This window comes from Protobothrops mucrosquamatus, unplaced genomic scaffold (assembly GCF_001527695.2).
Source record: "Protobothrops mucrosquamatus isolate PMUCROS unplaced genomic scaffold, P.Mucros_1.0 scaffold1831, whole genome shotgun sequence".
NCBI classification, from domain to species: domain Eukaryota; kingdom Metazoa; phylum Chordata; class Lepidosauria; order Squamata; family Viperidae; genus Protobothrops; species Protobothrops mucrosquamatus.
In genome coordinates, this window is record NW_015387964.1 from 9,215 (window position 1) to 29,188 (window position 19,974).

A 19,974-nucleotide genomic window follows, 5' to 3' on the forward strand; every position below is an offset into this window, starting at 1 on the left:
AAAAAAAATTTAAGCGCTGATGATAGCTGACTTTTCTAATATATACATCTTCTACCTCCTCCTGCCTCTTAATTAGCTAGAATTAGCTTTGGCTATTTTATATTTGGTTAGAGAAATGGGAGGAGCTGATAGATAACGTTTTTCCTAGCTTTGAATATTTCTGAGAACACAAAGCAAAAGTCTAGTTTATTTTATGTATATCCAGGGCTTTTTTTGTCATAGAACGCCCAGAACGGAGTTCCGGCACCTTTTTTGGATGGAACCTTGTAGGGTAGGCAAGGCAGGTTGCATGACATGTGTGAGTTCCGGCACCTTTTTTTTTTTTTTTTTAAGAAAAAAAGCACTGTGTATATCAGTTTACATTCCAGTTTTCTGCTCAGAGGATGCTTAATACATCAAAGCAAAGTTAAGCAAAGCTTGCTGCTGTTTACATATTTGGATCTTTTTTGAAGTGGTTCAAAAAAACACCCGAGTGATGTTAAATTGAAGTAAAACACCTCTAGTCATAATTGTTATTGTAGACTAACAGTATTTTCTTGAACTTGTGCCAGTTCATGGTGGCTTCTCACTTGCCCTCCCTTATATACTGAACTAAAATTAGCAACAATCAGCAAGCCAGCTTTGGCAAACAATTAAGTATTAGATATCCTATGATTTTGAGCTGGCTTGAATGTCAAAGACAGCTTGTGATGTTTACTAACTCTAAGAAAACAGCTTTTCCTGAGATTGCCAACTCTTCAAACCTTGAGGCATCCAAATGTGTTGGACTAATTCTCACAGGCTCTTTTGGGAGAGTGGGAATTAAAATATAGTTCATTGTAGACTGGAAAGATGAATTCATACACCTAATTTGATTTCTTGTGCCAATTAATAGGCTTCTGCAAAAAAAAATAATACTAGGGTTGTGATTAGCAAGAGTTTAGTTAATACAACAATTGTTTTTAAGGGCTGAAAGCACGCTTGGGACCAAGGGTGAAAAACAGGAGGGTATGAGCCTGTTTGGTCAAATTTATAATTGTCAATTGTGACCAGAAGACAAGTCAGTGTTAATAAGCATGTTTTTGTAGTAAGCTTTGCTTTTTATACCCAAAAAGAAAAGCTTGGTTTTGACACTGTGGTGTGCAGACTTAACACTATTTCAAGCATCGGACCTCTGTTCCTTTAATTACTTCATTCTGACCTCTGAAAGCAGCCACATTTAATTTCCCACTTCAACTTGGTTTTGCCTTTCAAAGATCTGCATTTCTGAAATGTGGGTTGATATTGACAAAGAACATTTTCTAAGAAATGTCAAAAGATAGATTTTAGTCATCACAGCTTGTTTTGCACTGGTAATCTGCTGACGCAGTCTTTTAAACACTCTATTTGCATCCATTTACTCTATTGTAAGAGTATAGTATCAGGATCTCTTCTTCCCTACCCTTATCTACTGCAGGGATGAAAACAAAATGCAGCATCTCTTTTTGCTTAAAAAGAATGTGTATATGGTATGCTCTATTTTGCTATCTTCTTCAGTGCTGCTGTGATGAATTGACCTGGAGGGAGTAGATGTTCTCTCTTTTTTTTAATTATAATTTTTTATTTTTTTATTTTTCCAAACTCTCCCCCATACATATACCGTGATATTTATCAGATGTTAACATACATTCTTTTTACATTCTTATATATAAGATACTTTTAATAAAATGAAATAAATACATACACATGACTTTTGATGTTGCTCGCCCATTTCCCCTTTTACTCTATCCTTCTTCTCTACCTTCTTTCTCCCTTTCTTCTCTTTCTTCCCTGTTCTTAATGTAGGCCCATGGGCCCCATCGCTGTTAGGGAAGGGACTATAGAACTTTTTCACAAGGAAAATCTGTAATATGTGGGCTTTCTATAAGCAGCCCTTGAAAATATAAAACTAGTACCCAAGTTCATTTGTTTTTCTTCAAGGTCATGCATTTGGATTGTAAGCCCGAGGAGCAAGGGATGTCTCATTTTTGTTATTACCCATATATACTCGAGTATAAGCCGACCCGAATATAAGCCGAGGCACCTAATTTTACCACAAAGAACTGGGAAAAAATATTCTGTGTCGACTTTTAGTGATTGCATAGATTCCCCCCCCCCCCCAAAAAAGAACTACGGTACTCACTTTCCTCAGTTCTCGAGACGCTGACTCGAGTATAAGCCGAGGGGGGCATTTTTCAGCACAAAAAATGTGCTGAAAAACTCGGCTTATACTCGAGTATATACGGTATATGAGCTGTTCTGGGAGTCTCTCAGGATGAAATGGAGGATACGGGCTTCAGCTAAATCTGTAATTTGAAAAAGGGGCTAAGGTCAGGTTCAAGTCCATTTATAGATGAAAATTGTATAGGTTTAAAATAATACCACTACAGTGGTTTAATAAATTAAGTCAAATTTTGTTAAGTGTTAAGTCTATTTTCACTTTAATCAAATGTACTTGGATACATGGACATTGTAAGAGAGTCATGCTAGTCTGTGGTGGCAAAAAAAAAATCAGGAGAAATCTGGTAGTACCTTTTTAAACATACATTTTATTAAGAAGGCACAAATCTTTCATGAGCTACAACATCTGGTGAAATGAGCTTACTTTACAAAAGCTTTATGTGTCTCAAAAATGTGCTTGTTCCTTATCCTTCTGATTTTTTTGAATATATGAAGAGGATCAAAATTGCTTTGTCTTTAAATTATAGAAAAGAATTAAATAGGGGTGAAAAGCGGGTGTTTAGAAATTATCCATTCTGCTTTCATTGTGAAGTTGGAGCATTGTAAAGAATCTAACAAGGCTTGCAAAGGTCTGACTTGGAATCCAGATCAGGAATGAAGTTTAGAAAAGTGAAATTTCACCCTGTTGTTGTTTAGATAGTTATAACTATTTGCATTGCAACACAATGGGAATGATGGACTTCCATTTTCTTCAATGAAAATGTAGAACAAGCAATGTCAGGCTATTGCTTGTTTAAAAACTTCTTTTTAATTTGCCTTTTTCACTGCTTCAGATGTCATGCCCCAATAGTAAAACTGAGTAAACTGTGAAACAAAGCATTTTTCTTTCAGTGTTTCTCAACTCTTTCCAAACACTGTCACCAATAATGGTCAGATTAGAAAAGCCACTCTGATTTGACAACAGTGCTATCAGTACATGAAGTCAGTCTAATCCCTATCCTGTCCTGTTCAGTGAAGTATTTTATATAAGCAATTTCACCTACTTTTTGGTGATATACCTGCAGTACTCTCAATTTTGGAGAAACAGTTTGATGGACCGCTCTCTGGTAATTTTGTGGAAACTTGGATTTCAACCTATTTGGTCCACCCATGTTAAAATCTGTTCCAAATTAGTCTGATCCACCTTGGGCATCAGGGAGATGCACCTCTAATAAACTGAGAGTTTTTGTAGGCAACATAATAATTTAATTAGGCTGAATTAAGATTAGGCATTCAGCTTGTTTGAGGTTGCAACCAGAATCCTTTTGAAGTTCTAACATGCGGTACAGTAGAACCTATGAATGGCAACAATAACCCGTAAATACATTATAAGTATAGTATACTTAGATTTCAGTAAGGCATTTGACAAAGTAGACCACAACCTACTTCTTGGTAAGCTAGAAAGAAGCGGAATAACAACATCACCACCAGATGGATTTGTAGCTGGCTGACAAACTGTACTCAACGAATGGTCCTCAATGGCACTACATCCACATGGAGAGAAGTAAGCAGTGGTGTACCATAAGGCTCCATCTTAGGCCAAGTACTCTTCAATATCTTTATAAATGACTTAGATGAGGGAGTAGAAGGGGAACTCATCAAATTTGCAGATGACACTAAACTGGCAGAAATAGCCAACACCCCAGAAGACAAGCTCAGGATCTAAAAAGATCTTGACAAACTTGAACAATGTGCCCTATCCAACAAAATCAACTTTAATGTGGAGAAAAGCAAAGTTTTACATTTAGGCAGGAAAAATCAAAGGTATAAGTACAGATTAGGTGAGAACTGGCTCAAAAACAGTAACTGTGAGAGGAACCTTGGAGTCCTAGTGGATGATCACTTGAATATGAGCCAGCAGTGTGCAGCAGCAGCCAAAAAAGCTAATACAATCCTGGGATGTATAAAGAGGCATAGAATCAAGATCACACGAAGTACTAGTACCGCTTTATAAAACCCTAGTGAGACCACACCTGGAATACTGCAGCCAATTTTCGTCACCATATCACAAAAAGGATGTTGAGACTTTGGAAAAAGTTCAGAGAAGAACAACTAAGATGATCAAAGGCCTGGAGACTAAAACATACGAAGAACGACTGCAGGACTTGGATTTGGCTAGTCTAAAGAAAAGAAGAAACAGGGGAGACAAGATAGCAATATTCCAGTATTTGAGGGGCTGCCACAAAGAAGAGGGGGGTCAAACGATTCTCCAAAGCACCAGAGGGCAGGACAATTTATTTTTACATTCTTTTCAGAACTGATAAAACTGACCAATCCATCTGGAAATATTTTCATCTAAGTACCAATGATAACTGATACTGAAAACACACTTTAAAAAGAGAATCTCCAACTTTATCCCCAGACACAAAAAATAAATATTAACTATTACTTTTGACCTGCTGCAAAGATTTCCTACTGATTGATTTATATAGACCTGTTTTGGTCACACACAAGAATAAATGTCCTCAAAGATGCCACAGAAAATGCTTTCAAGTTATAAGAATTGCCTAGCTGACTTATTTGGAAACTAAAAAAAAACCCAACACTTTACTTTTCAGAATGATTAAAGAAAGGAACAACTATTGTAAAGCAATGATTATGGCTGATTCTCATCAGTGCTCATGAGAAGATTACGGTCTTTCCTTTTGTTCTTTGAACCTTTGAATTCAGGAGTTGGCAACAGATGCTATGATCATACTCCATAGGACCTTTTCTCTTTTGAGGCCTAAACCTACTTTCAACCTAAAGTTTAAAAACAAGGCGCAGATCAAGAAGTTATCTAAAAGTTATCTGGTTGAAAACATTAAATATAAACTTACTTGGAGCCCACTGGCCATTCTAGTGACAAGAAACAATGGATCAAAACTAATCAACGAGGGAAGCAACCTGCAATTAAGGAGAAACTTCCTAACAGTTAACATTGGACAATTAACCAGTGGAACAGCTTGCCTTTGGAAGTTGTGGGTGTTTCATCACTGGAGGCTTTTAAGAAGAGATTGGACAGTCACTTGTCTGAAATGGCAAAGGGCAGTGATGGCGAACCTTTTAGTGACCGAGTGCCCAAACTGCAACCCAAAACCCACATGTATCGTCGGGTGCCAGGTGGGCGTGGCCAATTGGGTGGGCATGGCTGCGGGGGTAACGGCAGACTGGGTGGGACTAAAAAGTTCAGTCAATTCCAACTTTGCGAGATATTTTTTCCCTGCGAGAAGTTGAAATTGATTGATTAATTGAACCTTCTTTTTTTTTGCACACGGCAGCAGAGGCCTAAACCGAAAAGGTTTTATAAAACCTAGCTGAAGGCCTAGGACTGGGGCGATGGCGCCCGTGCCCACAGAGAGGGCTCTGCGTGCCACAGGTTTGCCACCACGGGCATAGGGTCTCCTGCTTGAGCAGGGGGCTGGATTAGAAGACCTCCAAGGTCCCTTCCAGCTCTACTCTCATTGATTGATAGTGGAAGGATGCTGCATAGAAAAGGATATATAATGGGAATAGGTAATGGTCCCTTTTTGGAAAGTGTCAGCTGACTATAGTACTTATGGAAGAATGTTTGTGGGACAAATGCACATAAATACATGCAGAAACAATTAGCACAGCCAATCCATAGAAACATTTCAAATCATTTTATAATGAGACCAATAAATAAAATGTAACAAGAAAAAAATATCATTCTATACCCAATAGTTTTTTTCCCTACTACAGGCTAGAAGGAGAAAAGTCAACAAGAATAATTTTTGCCACATTTATAGAAAGAAGCACAAACTAAAATTTAGCAGGATCAGGTAGGCCATAGCAGGGGGGAAAAACCCAGAAGCATAAGATTTTGAGAGTTGAGGAAAACAGTTACATTATCAAGAACCATGACAAATATTTTGTTCTCTTCTGGGTTTAGTTTGGAGAGCAAATACAAAATAATGCTCTTAGATATTATAAAAATACATACTTTTTTGAAACATGGCTTGGTGGGTGGGTGAGTGAGTAGAGAGCTATTTGGCAACTAGCCAGGTTAGGAAAGTCCCTGAGTAATAACTCTAATTCTAAGTTAATTCAACATCTGTTCTGCTGGGTTTAGTCAAATCATTTTATTTTAATGACTCATCAGAACGTATTTTTTATTTATGGAGTCATATACTGGGACTGTTCCTCATAAGAGGACATTTTCTTTACTAAAATTGCTGTAAAAATGACTTTTATTCATTTTTTTCACCTTTACTAGGAATGCTTGTTTCTAAGTGGTCAGTTGTTGCATCACTTTTTCAGGATCTGTATTATACTTCCAGACTAGTGGAAGTAAGTTATCAAGTAGTGTTCTGTAGGGGAGATGGGATGTATTTAATTTTCCCAAGAATTTCAAAAGATAGCTGATTATATTTTAGTAGCAGTTGTAGCAGTTGTTTCCATGGACCTCTACATGGTGGCTATTGAGTAGCATACACCTCTTAAATATGTTACAGCTATTACCTCAAATGATTCAAAACTTGCTTTTGTTTTGTTTGGGTTGAAAATCCCCTGAGTGTGTTTCAGAGGGAAGTCCACAGATTCATTTTTCTTGCTGGCCTCTGAGAGACTTTCACACCTGCAGCCAAAAATAAAAACAACTGTTGTGCTATAGCAATATATGTTTTTGGACCATCTTTTCTTGTATGGACACCAGGAAAGGATGGTGTCCCCTCTAGAATTTAGAAGTTGTTGCTATTGCTGCTGCTGCTGCTGCTGCTGCTAAGCAACATTCTGCAGCTTGCTTTTTAAAACCTAAATTAAGAGTCTGAGGCAGGAAACAGGTTGTCTTCTGAAGTTTTTCCTCTTGGAATACCTTTCAGTAGGTTCTCTGAAAAACGTGGAATAGAAAATTGTAGGTAGCCTTTATTTGACAGGTATTTTAACTTTTGAATTGAAACATCTGGGGAAAAGAGTCTAAGCATACTGAATCTGGGCTTGGTTCTGCGTTCAAACCTTTGTGTGGAAATGTTTGCATTTTATGGAGTATTCGTAAATAATAAAGTATAAACAGCTTAATTGCATACACTTTTATTATTTCAACTAACAAAAAAGGACTAAGAAACCCTTAAGTATTACTAAATCCAGCAGGAACACATGAGGCCCCAGTGACTCACAAAAGCACCCAGAAGTATTGAGTGTGGTCCCAGTGTCTTGAAAAGTTGCCACCAAATTTTTTTAATGAGAAAGAACAGGAAAGTTAGCAATGCATTTGAAGAAGCATAACCATATTTCATTCAGCTTAATTATATTTAATTAATGAATGAAAATTAAAGCTAACACATTTTCTGTCCTAATCTTGTTTACTTTTAGAAGTGTATAACCCAGTCTTGCCTCAAAAGTGCCTCAAAAGCACTCCTGGGGATATAGCATATCTAAGCATGTCTATCTAGCTGCTTTTTAGGTATAATCAGTCATGTAAAAAGAAAAATAATATCTATGTATTTTACATTCAACGGCTATAACACTAATTCCAGTTGTGTGAAGTTGTATTAATTTATTCTAACACGTTACTTAAAAATAGAAACACTTTCATCACATCACTGGCTGCAGAACTAAACCGTGGTTTGTTAAAAGACAGATTGGATGATAGTTTATAAGGATTCCTGGCAGAATCTAGTTACTTTGTTTGCAATGTATTATCTGCATAAGTATGTTACCTTCAATGAAAAACACTTCTGAGGCAGCCTATGGCTTGGATAGAAATTGTATTCTTTTCAGGCATTATGCCAGCCACGCCTATAAATCTCCTCTCCCATTTCTCTGTTTAAAAAGACTCTGCCCCTCTACCCCACAAGGCACTCTGGACACTCTGAACAATTGGAAATCTCAGTCTCATGGAGGTCTCTAATGACATTCAGATGGACAATGGCCTTCCCTTTTAGCCCTGGTGAAGCAGAGAAAGTCCTTGGTGCTGTTGGGGAAACTACCTGTTAAATCCATGACCACCTCCCCAGCTTCCAGAGTGGGATCATGTAAAGGATCCAGACACTGGTAAATGCATCCTTGAGACTTTTCAGTAGCTTTTGCTACTATCGGACATGGTATTCTTTTGGATCAGCTCAGTGGATTGAGAGTATGGAGGATTGCATTGCAGTGATCTTTTTTTCTCCTTCAGGATTGGAGCCATGTTGGAGTCATGTTCAGGATTGGAGTCATGTTGAAGTCATCTTGATTATTGTGATGGTTTCACAATAACTTTAAGGTTTAATGTGCTTCTTTCTTCTTCTTTTTTTTCTGCAGTCGTACTTTGTTACAGATTATGATCCCACAATTGAAGACTCCTACACAAAACAATGTGTAATAGATGAAAGAGCAGCAAGATTAGACAGTAAGTTTCTTACTCATTTTGTGTTGGGTGTGGAACGTTTGTTTAAGGACTGGGTCCATTTTCATTATTTGTATTCACTTCTTTAATTGTTCCTCTCTTGACTTTCTGCAAGCATGTAGAACTTCTACATACATGGAAGGTGGAACATATCAGCTCCATTTCTCCTCTACAGTGATTTTCTATAGTCTTCCCATGCAGAAATTAAATCTATGTAACCTTTTACCTCCCATGTGTAGAATTATTATAGAACAGTATTATAGGATGGAGAAAACCTCACTACTCTTGTTCTAGAGGTGTTCCAAGTTCTATAAGGCAGTACTGGACATGGTATATACATGTGTCTGTATAATAAATATGCATCACGTTTGCTTTCCCATAAAGTCATGTTAGAGTTAATTTTTAAAGATTAAATAAAGTATGTGTGATATGTCAGGGAAATATCTGCTATTGTACCTCTCAACATTTGACTGTTTGAAGTTTCCTCTTTGTTGACTTTCAGTATTGCAGTTAATCTGGAGACAAAGTTTAAAAGAAGCATTGGAGTGTGTAGCAGAAAGGCATGGGTGGGGGTATGTTTAGTTTAAGAGAACATGAGCTTGGTGTCAAGACTGCTAACATCGGATGTTCTTGCTTGCCATATATGAAGAAGCAAACATGTTTTATTTAACCTGCATATCACTTCTAGAGTTAAAGTCAGACAATGTTAGAATAGCGGGTGGGAAAGTATGTACTTGGGGGGATAGTTAGCCACAACAATATTTCAGTACAGTATTGCCAAGGTCAGCTGTAACCAGAGGAGTTACAGGAGGGAAAGTTCACACTTCAAACTAATTGGAGAACGTGATTGATGAGTGTGAAATGAAGGAGTGAGTTATGCTTTGTTACTGGTGATTGGGGGTGGGAGGATTCAGTTTTTGGCTTCATTATGTACCTGCCGAAGCTATGTAGCAATAAAAGGATTCTTTAAGGTAAACAAAGCCTCAAAGTTCTTTGAAAAGCTGCTTCTTTCAGAACCATGACACTTGGTTTTTAAAAATAATTTAAACTACAGTTAATGCATGGAGGTTGCAAAGAAAGTTCTTTAGGTAGGAAAACTAACTAGTCTTTTTATTTTTAGTTCTAGATACAGCAGGCCAAGAAGAGTTTGGAGCTATGCGGGAACAATATATGAGGACTGGGGAAGGCTTTCTGCTTGTCTTTTCAGTCACAGACAGAGGAAGGTAATGGAAGTGGGTATGAGATCTATCAGATCTACTGTAGCTAGAATAAGTAACACAGATTACTTAGGAGTATTTGGCCCTGGTTTTCGACACAGTGAAATAATCCTTTCTGCAGAGATCCACGGAAATGTCTGACTAATTCAGTTCAAACAAGAAAATGGTGAATTTAGTTTTGTTGAGTATAGCTTTACCTTCCCACAAAGAAGAGTTTCGGGACAGGACAAGAAGCAATGGATGGAAATTAATCAAGGAGAGAAGCAACCTAGAACTAATGAGAAATTTCCTGACAGTTAGAACAATTAATCAGTGGAACAACTTGCCTCCAGAAGTTGTGAATGCTCCAACACTGGAAGTTTTAAAGAAGAGATTGGACAACCATTTGGCTGAAATGGTATAGGATTTCCTGCCTGAGCAGGGGGTTGGACTAGATGACCTCCAAGGTCCCTTCCAACTCTATTATTCTATTAAGTGTTGTGAGATAACAGAACTACCAATTTGGATAGTTCCTAACAATTTTTCTTCCCTTATTTCTCAGTTTTGAAGAAATTTATAAATTTCAAAGACAAATTCTTAGAGTAAAAGATCGCGATGAGTTCCCTATGATTCTAGTTGGAAACAAAGCTGACCTGGACCATCAGAGACAGGTAAGAATTTGGTAGGAATGAAATGCCAAAAAGAATGTGGCGCTTTTTCTTAATGCAGGTATAGAAGAATATATGGCAGTGGGTTTAGTTCTTGACATCTCCAGATAGAATGCTTCCATTTGAAACTCTGGAGAGGTACTGCTCTAATTTTTCAGGAGGTTTCCTCTTGATGCATTAATTATTTGCCATCAAGTTGGCATCGACTTTTAGCAACCACATTCTGGCATAAAGTAGGTCAGGCTGTCTTGCTCTGCAGTTAAGAAGTTTCATACTTAAATATTTAGATAAGAAGCCATTCTTCTTAATTTATGAAAGCCTTTCTGCATTAAATCAACTTTTTCTCTGAGCAATTGCCATATGAATGTTATTCAGGACAATATCTAAGCGATGAGACAATTATCATGACATCATTATTAAAGCACGAGTCTCTTTCCAATTATGTTTCCAGCATTTCCGATACCAACTATTACTCATAGCATTTGAGACTGAGGATTGTTTTTCATTCGTAGTAGTAATAATAATAACCCTTTCAGAAAATTGATTTATTAGAATTAAAAGAGAAGTTATTTTGAAATAAATAAACATGTAAAGAGGAAATCATTTAGCAATATGGATGAAAAATAGTAGAATCTTCCTGTCAGGGAAAGTACTTGGCATTTATGAGAGATGCCTCTGTTCTCCTTTCCCCATCAAACAGCCAGCATCATGGATGCCTTGTTGAAGGGATGACCCAAATGCCATGGCAATATGATATATAGTACATAATTTGCACATAGTGCACATGACATCACTTGCTCTCCTCTTCACCTGAACACTATGTCCATTATTACGTCACAGTGGCTACTGATATGGAATGCTGTTATGTATGACTGTAACATTTATATAGCATAATTTCTTATAACAAATTGGATATTTGGCTTCATTGGTTGATAGTCTTTATCTCTGCTTTGCTTAATCTCTTGTGGGCTCAAATTAAAAAGCATCTTTACTGTTCAAAATAATTTAATCACAGTTGATGGGAGAAATTGCAGTCCAGCAAAAGAATTTGTTCCATGGTGAGGACAGAGCCTGAATTAGGTTACCCTAGTTACCCAAAACACACCAGTGTTTGCTGTTACCTGCAGCATATCTTTTATTTCTGTTCTCAGGTAACACAGGAGGAAGGTCAGCAACTAGCACGGCAATTGAAAGTAACCTATATGGAAGCTTCAGCAAAAATACGACTCAACGTAGATCAAGCTTTTCATGAACTTGTTCGGGTTATAAGGTAAACTTTGAATTGCAAATGCACTGAAATACATTTTAATTTCTTTTCTTTTGAAAAGTAGATTTTCTTCTTTTCTCTTTTATTACTCATGGAGTTTATTCTTTGATTGTTTTACATACAGGGAGAGGGCCAAAGTCATACATAAAATTGTCATGTTTTTATAAAAAAACCCAAACTTACGTGTATATGAATTCTCTTTATAAACAGAAAGTACACTGTTTCAGATATAGTAATCTCAACAACATTAGCTTCTGTGTCTCAGGTAAATAATTTGCCAAGAGCTACAGGATGCTCTGTTCCTTAGATCAGGGGTCCCCAACCCCTGGTCTGTGGACTGGTACCGGTCCGCAGCATGCCAGCAACCAGTCCACACAAACAAGCAAAGCCCCATCCGTGGGATGCAGGCAGCACACAAAACCATGCCCCCTCCGGTCCATGGAAAAACATCTCTCCAAGTAACCGGTCCCTGGTGCCCAAAAGGTTGGGGACCTCTGCCTTAGATGATATAATGAGACCATTTCAGTAATGTAACTCTAACAATGGATCAAAATGAACACTTTTTTTCAAATCAGTTTTCACTTCATTTTTAATCAGTTTCTTAAAAGAGAGTGCTTATTTTTTCTATTAGCATGACATTCTTTGGAAAGTTATTTTTGTTCACAAGTCCAATTTGATGGATGAAACTTTTCCCAAGATTTGGAATCTCTTTTCTTTGCCATCCTTGCTTTTTGTTATTAATGTTATCAATAAAAATTGCCTGCTGCTAAATACTTTGAATATACCAGAGAACTTTATTAACTTTATCATATTTTTGTTAGCATTACTGAATTTATACTTCTGCTAAGATTTTTTTAAATTAAAAGTCTTTGTATATGACATCTCACATACAAAGTCCCAAACGGGTTACATAAATAATATCATTCTAATATCAAGCAGAATAAAAATAAAATGAAGAGCTATCCATTCAAATAGAAATATCAGGGGAAGTTTGCCATGGTAATGAGTTAGAAGCTAAATGATGCAATGTTAGGAATGACTCAGCAGGAGTCTGTATCCCTTTAAGAGCTTGAATATAAAAGAGAAGGCCTTGCTGGAGTCTCTCTCTCTCTCGTCCGTTTCCTGCTGTAATTGCTGTGTATTGATACATGTATGTATCTTATTTCTAGTGTATATTTGTAGATAGTATAAGGTAAACCACCATTTAAATACCAACCATTGTGTACTGTATTTACTCCTGGGTTACCTCAGTGCATGCTCTGACAAAGTTAATGGCTAAAAAAGTAAAAAGATGTTTTGTACGATACCTGCAATCCATCACTATTGAGATATGCAGAGGAGAGATGATTCTGAAACATAGTCCATGGAAAAGGACATCAGCATCACAACCAACATCGAGACGTTAAGACACAGAAAACAAAATGCCCCACAAAGGTTGTAGAGACCAAAAAGCCTGATGTAATGGAGAGTTTGCTTGGTCCCAAATTATTAAGTCTTTCTTTGTATACTAATGCAGACATCTTAGCCTATCCCAACTATAGGCTTCCTGATGACATTCATTAGGATGACTAAGGACTTTCCTGTCCCTTAATTAGGCAGAATTTAACTGGAATGATCTAGTTAGTATGAGGATGGTGGGAAAAGATTGTGCTTAACATTTGGGCGGGGGGGCTATAAAGCAGATGACCCTGATCAGCTATGTGGATGGTGCAGGGTTTGCAGGGCGAAGTCTTGGAACTTTTTGTGAATTTAGCAATCAGGTGAGGCACTGAGGGCCACTAATAGAAGCTTTGGAGATTTCAATAGATTACCGACTTTAGACATGTCACACAACGTATCGGAGCTTTTTGCCATTGCCGGCAATGGGGTGGCCGTGGTTTCCTGATGACGTGTCCGCATGTGGGCCGGCAGTTTGACACCCCTGGCCTACTCCCTATTCTAGATAATTGATGTCTTCCAACTACTTTTGCAGCTGTTTTATCATCACTCTCTTGAGCAGTCTCTAGAAATGAGGTATTTGTTACTAGGCAATAGATATTACATTCCTTTGTATCCTACAATACCTTTTGTAGGAGCAGCTGTATAGCCAGTTCTTTATTACATTTGCATATTTGTTTTCAAGTTTGATCTTTCTGTAAAGGAATAAGGTAGCATGGCTTATCTTCTTGCCACTTCCCCAAGTATTATTTTGTGATAGGATGGTTTAGGATGGTTCTGTGCTTGAATGGTGATATCAACCTGGATCTTCCCAGTCTGAGTCTAAAATATTGGAAATCCAATTCCTGACCTTTCAAATATGACTACAAAAGTTAAGCCTGGAACATAAAAGTTGAGCATGCCAACTAAATATTGGCAGGAAATGCTATACTATAAGAGAGGAAGCTAGAATGGAAACATTCAGTATATTGCTGATAAGACGTGCTGAACAAATATCTAAATGGCCCATCTCAGTTAAACCCATTAGTGTGAAAAAATTCACTTCCATCCACTTCACTTTTATGCGGGTGCAAAGTGCTGTAATTAGCCTGGGCTCAATGGATTCTAGTTGGACCTTAAAAAAGCAAGACAGGAAGAAAATTGACTCGTTTGGGCTGTGGTGCTGGAGAAGACTTCTGTGTACTCCTTGGGACAGCAAAGGTGACTTAACAAGCAAGTACTAGAATGCATAATACCAGACATGTCACTGGAAGGCAAACTCACAAAACTGTGTCCCACTTATTTTTGGCCATGTCATGCGGGGGAATTCACTGGAGAAAGCAATTATGTTTGGAAGAATTAGTGGTAAAAGGAAGCCAGGCCACCAAAGAACATGGGCACCATCAAAGTCAACACCAGCCAAAGCATAGAACAATTCAAAATAGTAGTGCAAGATTGGAAGATGTGGAAAGGCCTGGCCCAAAGAATCACCAAGAGTTGGACATGATCAAATGGATAACATCTTCATCAATGAATTCCTAAAATTAAAATGTATTCCCATTTGGGGGGGGGGTGGATGCATGGGAGGAAACCAGGCATTGGTCTGTATGATATAGTCAGAGAAAGTTGGAGCAATGCATAAGCTAAGCAGACTTATATGTGGAACTGCATAGACTGAAGCCTTAAATCTTACCTGATTTTTTTTTCTTTCTTAGGAAATTTCAAGAACAAGAATGTCCTCCTTCCCCAGAGCCAACGAGGAAGGAGAAGGACAAGAAAGGGTGCCACTGTGTCATCGTCTAAAAATCCTTTAAAACAAGCTATCGACTGCCAGATTAATTCTCCTCACTTTTCTTCCTGTGTATCTTGATGTTTTGTCTTGCTTTACGTGTGCATGTTGTATAAATGGTCACCAAAATAGCCTTAGTTGGAAAGAATCAGACTGGTCCAGACCTAGAAGACACCTTAGTCATCTCACATCAGAGGTCAATACACTAAGGCTTCTTTTAATACTCCCAAATTCTTTTTCCCTTGAGTCAAGAAACTTGCACTTTGTGGAGTTTTATTCACAATGGACAAAAAAGTAGTTTTAGGAGTCTATTGAGGTCAAGCTTAAAATGGCTGTATGGGTATTCTCCCCCCTTCCCCCGTGAGATCTTTGTTGATCATACTCAAGAGAGAGAGAGAGTTCTCTAATCAATATGTAGAGTATTTTTTTAAAGAGTAGATTTGGAGGTTTTACCCTTTGATTAGATTAGACAACAAAATTCAGCCTGCCTTATAGGAAGCCAATACACTGAATTTCATTGGCAAAGTTTTGTGTTACAGCTCTTGTTTATGCTGCAGTTTTTTCCCAGTGCTCAACTGTCTACTGTATTTATTTTATGGCTCCAGCAATAGCTACAGGATTATTAGTATTACAGCTTTATGGCCAAATACCTGGGCTCATTATGGACTGGAGCATTTTAGTTTTAAATAATGTTACATCATGGTTTGGAATAAAATTGTGTCTTCCTTTTGTATTTCCAGGTAAGAGATTCCAGAAAAGTTAATCTGTAGCTTTTGTTTTTCATGTAATATAAAAAGAGGATTTTGCTCTTTCCATTGTCAGATGATTAAATGTTTTTTGCTATATACTTTTATACATTATTTTCTTATCAAACTAGTTAACAAGTATTTTTATATGTTTGTAAGCAAATATGCTTTCACGGCATAAGTTGTGTATATGTAAAGATGAGTATTTAATTCTCACAGTATACTTTCAACTGATGGAACTACATAATGCAAGATTTGTAGAACTGTGGCAGAACTCTTTCTTGTTCCAGCTTTACTGAATGATGGCAAGCCGATGTCTGCCCAATATACAGTATCCATTATCGTATCATGTTTTTCAAAAAACCTTCCGTATGCTCCACAAATGACTGACCATTATATAACTATTAAACTGTACAAATGTTTAACTGAATGTTCAGTTCAGTGGGCGATATCCAACTTTAAAGTATGCTAAATATGGTTAAGAATTTTGGGTTTACTCTGTGGGATTTACATACTTAGTGGGATTGATAATTTGCCATTTTCTGATATTGTAAAAGAGTGCCATACTGATTATTTTACAAAGTTTGATTATTTGATTATTCAGTATATTCTTAAGTAACATTAAACTGAATTTAAGGCAATAATTGACAGATCCACAATGGAGAGGTGAAAAAGACCTCAAATAACCATTTTCAGGCTGAAATTCCTTAAAAATCAGAATGTTCCAAATTCACCTAATGAAAACTGAGCAGAGTTGCTTTATAATCTAAATTACGTTGTCAGTATATACTAAACAAATTATTGAAACAGAACTTGAGCATAAAATATTTTAGAACTGCACATACATTCACAGCACAATAGGAGATGGAGGCCATAGTTCTCCTTAATACAGCTCCTGGTACTGTAGTTATATATTTATAAAATAAATAAAACCTTCATTCCCTGTGACAATGGGGACACATTCATATAATTTGGGCAACAATGTGGAAATGATGTGCCACTGCAGCTTCCTGAGATTTCCAGACAAAAATGCAACTCTATTTAATTTCCTGGTAGTCTTTCCTACTAGGACTAACTAGATTTGATGCTGTTTAACTTTTTGAAAGCAGCTAATGTCAGCCAAGTGAGTACATGTAAGCTGTCATTTGCAAAACAAAGTTAACTGGAGCAAGCAGGATGAATAACACAATTTAGATACATTTGCTCTTTTTGTAGAAGAAGAGCAACATTAGTGGAGAGTGGCAAAAAAAAAATCAGGAAACTTTTATCTCTACCAGATTCCCAGTGTTGTGCTCTTCCTTGATGAGTAACTGATTGATGTATACATTAAAGTGCACAATTATATTGAAGTCCCATGTTTGTTTGTTTTTGGCTTTCCTGTACTGATGACAGTCAGTAATAAGTTTTCCCCATGTTGCAAAATCAATTATCTCATTACCGTGATTGTAGAACTTTAAGAAAACATTGTGCAAACTTTATAGACTGCAGAAAAGTCAGTTTCATGTGATGGCTTAACAGTCATGTCGTCTCTTTCCCTTTGTCCCATCCCAAAGCTCTGAGTACCTATCCACAACCAAGTAAATCAAGCCTGATTGATGTGGCTTTATTGGAGTATTGCTATGTTGCAAAAATATAAAACATTTATAAAACTGCATGTGTTGGTGATTCTCTACCATCTTTGAATATTCTTTGAGGAGAGGTTAGGACTCATATCATTTTTCATAGGGGTTATCTACTGATTTTTAAAAAAAAAAAATAGATTGGGATTTTAATTCCCAGGAAGAAAAGTTTGGAGTTTGGAAAATCCCTTCTGGAGTTACAGAGGTGATGATTTAATGTATGTTCAAAACACACTGCCCAATCTCCAGAGGAAGAAGAATAAATTGTAATAGCTGAGAAACTGACATTTTATGAAGACCAGTTAAATTCTATGTAAATATGAGTTTAGATTTTTGGATTTCATCTCAAGGAAAAAAAATCAGACAAGCTCCTTATGATCTTAGTCTTGGACACTAAATGTGTTATATTCCCTGAATCTTCCTGCTCTTAAATGATTTAAATAAAATGCAAACAAGCTGGAATGATGGTAGTGATGGGTCGATAGTTTCATAAAATGTGGTCTGAACTGCAAGTGGTTTGTGTAAATTATATATACTTGTACACGTTTAAATATTGCTCTATTATGCTTGTATAAATTAGCTAAAGAAAGTTAATTAGAGAGCACTTCATCATACTGCTTAAATGACCAGTCAAACAGTACACATTAACTTTCTCTCGTACAACTGGGTTTTTTTTTTTAATGTGGAATACAGTCAGTTATTGATAACTTCTTTTCCCATTTTGAAAAATTGTGTTTTAGAGGAATCCAACATTTCTTTTAGAAATCTGAAAACCATTAGGTGAAGCCTTCAATTGCCGCCCAGAAACTGTGTGTATGGAGAAACAATTAGTCAGACAAATTGGGTGCTTCATCTGTTTGTCCCTTTTCCTATACGCACTCTCTGCAGTTCTACAGTTCCATTTCACTGATGGGGTGGACCCCACTGCAGTTCAGGTTGTTCACCGAGAAGAGAGGAAAGTCTCATAATTCTTTTTTCCCTGCAGCTTCAGATGGTCAGAAAAAAATAGCCGATACTCCAGCTGTGTTCTTCCCTCAGCAACCACATAAACAGTCACATCCAGAAAAAAGAACAAGAGCCAGCTGTTAATGTCAGGCAATTGCCACAACACAAAAGTAAACTGAAACTGACTGTAACCTTAAACTGGGGGTCTTCAAACTTGGCTCTTTTATGACTTGTGGACTTCAACTTGGCTGAGGAATTCTGGGAGTTGAAGTCCACAAGTCATAAAAGGGCCAAGTTTAAAGACCCCTGCCTTAAACTGTCAATTGCAAGCCCCACCTCAGTAGCAGTTAGGGTGAAAATATTAATGTGAAATAGCTTGTTTCACCCTGCTTGCCCACAGATGAATTGTGGAGGCAGGTATACATGAAATACAGACTGCAACCTACATTATTTTTCAAGTTTGGGAGTGGGACAGAAATCCCACCTTTCAAGTAGAGACCACTTGGCGCCTGTTGTTAGTCCAGACCAGAATTCCCAGGTACTTTTGATATATAACCTTCCAAAATGTTTTGGAGCAATAAGCAAATGGTCATGTCAACTTTGCAAGTAGACCACAGGAAATGATAATAATCACAACTAAAAAAAATCAAGAGGTATAATTTATTCAGGTACATCTCTCTTATAATTGGGACAAGGTGACACAAGCCATTAAGACTTAGGCTTTCTCTTCCATCAATAATGGTATGTGTGAAGTCTTCAATATTCTCCTGGTTTCATTGTAATCTTCCAGGTGCAGTTTTCGGTTCAACAAAATGAATACAATGCAGTTTTTTTTTGAGTGACTTACACATGGAATAGGATTCATATAAATTATTCACACTGTGGGAGGTGTGCATTTAGCACAAGAAACTGCTCTATGGGGACGTTCTAACTCAGGGGTCTTCAAACTTGGCCCTTTTATGACTTGTGGACTTCACAAGGGTGCCTGGCTGAGGAATTCTGGGAGTTGAAGCCCACAAGTCATAAAAGAGCCAAGTTTGAAGACCCCTGTTCTTACTTGAAACATTTTGGAGTACAGGACTACATTTCCCAGAATTCTTAGCTGGTGTGACTACTGATTGGATTGAGGATTTGCAGTCAGAGATTTTTGCCATCTCTGAAGTGTATCCAATGGGTCGAAGGCTGTTTGAGGTGCTAACAAGTCTGCTAATGTAATGGGGTTTCTTAAAAATATTTTAAAGTTTTAAAAACCCACAGAAACCAGGGTAAAATATTAACTGAGAAATTACAGAGTAGATAGTTGTTTACTCTTTTGATGCATGGGAAGCTGGATTCATCCTGTAGACACTTAGTGGGCCCTTCATATTTCCAGAAAAGCGATTCCTGACTCAGTTTGATTCTGTACTACCAAAACCTCTAATAAAAGACCCTGGATTGAGTTAGTGGCTGACCGGATCAAGAATGCTGTATGGGAATATGGCCAGTAAGAAGATTGGAGTGCTGTCCAGAAGTTTTATTTATGACCCTCCCTGTAGACGCACATAAGATAGTACTAAGATTGTCACGGTGTGTGCCACTTTAAGATAGCCAGAATGAATATATATGTAGAAATCTATTTTCCAGTATCCTCAAGTCACACAGATGGGTCCTGTATCATTAAAAATAAATCCAGGCATTGTTTTTCCACATTGGAGCTAAACATTATGAAACTCTTCAATATGAAGAAAACAAATGCAAGAAGAGATGGGAAACAAAAAAATAGCAAAATTTCGCTTCCTAATCTACA

General features: G+C 37.3%; 1 protein-coding gene across 1 annotated transcript; it reads left to right on the forward strand.

The window, feature by feature from the left end:
• Nucleotides 1-8,424: 8,424 nt before the first annotated feature.
• Nucleotides 8,425-16,973, forward strand: RRAS2 (RAS related 2). The gene is made up of 5 exons (XM_015823307.1): nt 8,425-8,545; nt 9,663-9,765; nt 10,301-10,409; nt 11,558-11,676; nt 14,805-16,973. Exons 1-5 carry the CDS (start codon nt 8,425-8,427, stop codon nt 14,890-14,892), a joined length of 540 nt encoding a protein of 179 aa, XP_015678793.1. The 3' UTR covers nt 14,893-16,973.
• The last annotated feature ends 3,001 nt before the right edge of the window (nt 16,974-19,974 follow it).

Coding starts and splice junctions, on each gene's coding strand:
- RRAS2 (XM_015823307.1), top strand. CDS start 8,425: ATGTGCTTCTTTCTTCTTCTTTTTTTTCTGCAGTCGTACTTTGTTACA. Junction 8,546..9,662: donor AAGAGCAGCAAGATTAGACA/GTAAGTTTCTTA, acceptor TTTTATTTTTAG/TTCTAGATACAGCAGGCCAA. Junction 11,677..14,804: donor GAACTTGTTCGGGTTATAAG/GTAAACTTTGAA, acceptor TTTCTTTCTTAG/GAAATTTCAAGAACAAGAAT.